Here is a 4,307-nt window from a genome sequence, read left to right on the forward strand (position 1 = left end):
CACACACACACACACACACACGGGCGGGTGCAAGGGGGCGGCCTTCGGCCACCCCCCCGCACCCACACCGTCGTCAGAGTTCTGCCCTGACAGTACAATCGTAGAAGTCGTGTGCCCCTGTGGAGGGGGGGGAGGAAGTTACTTCGCTTGGAAAGTTCAACGTTTCTGAACAGGGAAAGGTGTAGACAGAGGTCTGCAAAAACTACGTCACCTCATTAATGTTGATATTACGAAGAAAATGAATATAGCCTTTTTTGTAGAGAATTTGATGTTCTTTATTTTTTGTTTGAAACATTTTCTCGTCTGAGGTATATTTTTTGAAATAAATGCAAAAAATTGGAAAAAATCTTGTTTTTGAACAGTTTTTTCAAAATTGCGACTTCAATTTGTCCGACCGCCAAATTTTATTATCATATTCGTAATCAGGAGGCAAAAATACGTCGAAAACATGTCCTGAATATTTTTTTTGAGGTGACGTAGTTATTGTAAAGTTTTACCATGTTTTGTAATAGTTATTCTGATTTAATTGTATTTTTTTTATTAATCTTTTCAATTTAATAATATATGTGTTTAGGCCAAATGGCTGCCTTTAGACGTAGAAAATTTTATGGTCACTCGTGAAGACTATGGTGATATACATTTATTAGATCTTGAATACAACTCAAGGAAACAATTGTTGCACTATGAATCATCCTTTCATAATTTGGTACCACGTAGGCATCTTTTTATGAATGACAGGTCATTGGCTGTGCATCCTGAAATACCCTATGTCGTGTTTTCTGCTGGAAAAGACTCGATTTTATCCATAGATATCCGGGAGGATCCATCAAAGTAAGACATTGTTATTAAAAAGTTCACATGTATAATGTTTCTTATATATTCTATGTTTATAGCATGCAGAATGTCTACATATAATATCAATTTTTTTTTTCTACCAAAAATCGTTGTATTGGCTGTGTTCAGCAGACTCAACAGTTTTGCAACCGTTTTATAATTCGTCTCGCTGATTGGATTATACTTTTTGTTCTAAAGAAATAGTCCTGTCTCAAAGTTATAAAATAATTATAAAACTGTTGAGTCTGCTGAACGCGACTATTATCTGACGTTAAGTGTAGCACGGGATCGTCCTGTGTACTTATATGCGAATCAATCACATTGTGATTGAAAGATGACTGGACTGTTATGACAGTTATAGCTCGGTTCAACCAAAGTAATATTGATTTATTTCGGTTCAACTTACTGTTAATCTTTTCCTAATTCTCATAATTGTTTCTGTTTTTTTAATCCAAGAATTAGAAAAATAGGAAGAATAAGTTAAACCAAAATATAGACTTATATGTTTGCACCGGAGTTAATGCCTATTTTTTAAATGTAGATTAATTTTAATCTTGGTTCAACTTATACTTTGGACAAGAAAAATGATAAAAATCTTATTGAATCGTACATTTGAAACTCAACAAACGGAAAATAGGATATGCTGACATAAAAGATCCAGGTTCGACCATTATAACAAAAAAAGTTAAAACAACATTAAATTTAATCTACGTTAATTAGTACAAATGAGCACAAGTCGATTAAATTCTACATAGACGCAATACTAAATTTTGAAAATATTCAATACTAAAGACCGTTAATATGTGTAAGAACATAACTAATACAAACACGAAGCCTACAACAGTCTAGCTTGGATCTCTAATTGCTTACATGTACCGCGGTACTATCACGATTTAAAACAAATGAATAATTAACTAATATATGTAGTCCCCCCAAACTGCGCGTCGAACTATCATTGGTCTTGAAACGCAATTCTAATAATCTGAAAATAATAAATCTGGAAATAATTCTTCTTATTGTGAGAAATATTACATCGGCCGGGAGTCGAACCCGGATACCTTGCTGTAAGCAAGTGTCCTAGCCAATTAGACTACCGAGGCCATAGTAATATTCCTCGCAATAATTTACTTTAATTGGTGATAATACCGCAGTAGTTTATATGTAAACGATTAAAGATCCAAGCTAGACCGTTAGGATTCATGTTTGTATTAGTTATACTAATAAATTTTGAGTTTACATGATAAAAGTGTTTATTTTTGGTCTTTAATACACATGTTATATATACTAATATCCATTATAATATTAAATACATTTATGTTTATATCCATAGATTGGTCGATATGAAGAAATTTCGAAATAGTACGTTAACAAGTATACATTGTAATCCTTCTAATAGTAATGAATTTTGTGTCAGCGGTCATTTTTCCTGCGTAAGGGTGTATGATCAGCGAAATATTTCAAAACCACTTTATCAATTGTGGACCACCAAGTATGGCAAGGTATGTATTAGTTTGATTCAAACCTATCGTTGAAAAGTTTATGAATATTTAAAGAAATACTACAGTGTTTATGTTTTTTACATGAGTTTTAATTACATATGTAATTTACATGTATTTGAAGGATTATTATGAGTACGGCCGTGGAACAATCGCCATGTATAATCACGATGGGACAGAGATTCTCACATTGTTTCATGCTTCCAAAATATTATTATTTGATAAATCAATGTGGTCATGTGAAGGAACTTCGAATCATACATTATTTGAAAGCAATCAATTTAGTTCTGTACCTGGTGTACCTGCTGAGGTAGCCGAGAGATATACTAGACGTAATTATATTATTATTATATTCCCGGTATTTTAATTTTATTTATTTTTAGAACTCTTTATTTTAAGTATATTTCAAGAGAGAAGTAGCATACAGTAACATTATTGAATGGTTTATTTGTTAATTAATTTTTATTCTGAGATTATTGTTTAAAGATTTTTTTATATACATTCTTCATATTTTTTTTTGTCTATGTAATTGAAAAAGCGACGCTTTAAATAATTATAATATGATTTATTAATAGTAGATATTGTTGTCCTAGTTATGTGTTGTGATTGCAGGTATACTTGGAATCAATTTTTTCGGACCTAAAAGTGAATTTATTATATCTGCATCCGATCTTGGTGATATATTCATTTATGACAAGGAGAAAAGAACTGCGGCACAGTGGTTGAGAGAAGATTACAAATACGTAAAGTGTTTTCATTTTGTGCATTTCATAAACAAATTTTTCTTCTTCGTAGTAGGTGTTGCACAAAATAACTTTTATTCATTTAATGTATAGATGTTGAGTCATCATTGCTTAGGTCATCCCCATATTCCTATCCTTGCAACGGCAAGTGAGTCCAGTGTCCTGATATGGATGCCTTCGAGGAATGAAGATCGAAAAAAATTTAGGACTGTATGTATCGAATTATCTGTGCGTTTTTTTTTGCATTTCTTTTTCTCGCTTAATCATATAATTTATTAAATAAATAACATAATTTTTAAAACAACGTCACTAAAATAAGCAACATAGTTGAATACAATAAATTAGTGGCATCAATAAACCATAAAATTATGATTTATGCATTTCCTGTACTTCACAAGTACTTACATCAAGTTCAGTAGAATAGAAAGCAAGCATATAACGATTTCTGAAGTAACGTCTGGATAAAAATGGGTCAATGGTAGGATTGTCTCGCGATTGGGCGATCTACATTACGAAATAGATTATGAGGGCAGATGCTTCAAGAGGCACGTGGATCATATTCGCGCCTTTAGTGAGAAAAAAAGCTGAGGACCAGTCTAATGGTCAAAAGAGGCCAAAAGAGAAGGATAAGCCTCGTAGAGTTCATTTTTATGATAACGATATCGCAAACATTCCACAATAAAGCTAATTTGCAGGTACCACCGTCACCACGAGGACCACCTTCACGACCGAGTCCGTCCACTCCAGAGGAGCGTTATTGGACATTACCCGCGACTCCACGTTCACAAAGGTCTCCGCCACATCGAGTACAGTCACCTCAAATCGTACGGAGATCTACGAGACCTCGCCACCCTCCACTACGTTATACACCAAGCTAACGGCATTGTCCTTAGAAATCCATGTACTCTAAATACAAAAAAGGGAGGAAGAGTATCGTATTTGCAACTTTCCATCAGCGATCGTTATGTTACCGACACGGAGTTTACGGTTGTCGCTACTTTCTGTCTGACTGTCTGTCTGTTTTTGTGTCTGTTGCATACAATAAAACAGTCTTTGTATATCTCTTAATTTTACAGTCTTCTTCTTATAATCACCCACATAAATTCAATACACAAAAATTTATTTTTCCGATTACTTGCATTACAAAGATATACATATATTTGTCATAGAGAGTTTGTGAAAGTATGTTTATTCGCCTTATTTACATTTTTTACACTAAGCATCTTTGGCTTCT

The 4,307-nt window shown here is 33.4% G+C and overlaps 1 protein-coding gene across 1 annotated transcript in view; it reads left to right on the forward strand.

Annotated features, from left to right (window-relative positions):
- Positions 1 to 3,983, forward strand: part of LOC108774701 (DDB1- and CUL4-associated factor 8) — a 6,208-nt gene extending 2,225 nt beyond the window's left edge. The window contains exons 5-10 of the mRNA XM_018540861.1: positions 575 to 831; positions 2,165 to 2,333; positions 2,455 to 2,662; positions 2,943 to 3,073; positions 3,167 to 3,221; positions 3,769 to 3,983. Coding sequence (XP_018396363.1) covers positions 575 to 831; positions 2,165 to 2,333; positions 2,455 to 2,662; positions 2,943 to 3,073; positions 3,167 to 3,221; positions 3,769 to 3,983 — 1,035 coding nt within the window. The remainder of the gene's footprint in view (positions 1 to 574; positions 832 to 2,164; positions 2,334 to 2,454; positions 2,663 to 2,942; positions 3,074 to 3,166; positions 3,222 to 3,768) is intronic.
- The last annotated feature ends 324 nt before the right edge of the window (positions 3,984 to 4,307 follow it).

The sequence above is a fragment of the Cyphomyrmex costatus genome, unplaced genomic scaffold, assembly GCF_001594065.2.
Source record: "Cyphomyrmex costatus isolate MS0001 unplaced genomic scaffold, Ccosl1.0 scaffold273, whole genome shotgun sequence".
Taxonomy (NCBI): domain Eukaryota; kingdom Metazoa; phylum Arthropoda; class Insecta; order Hymenoptera; family Formicidae; genus Cyphomyrmex; species Cyphomyrmex costatus.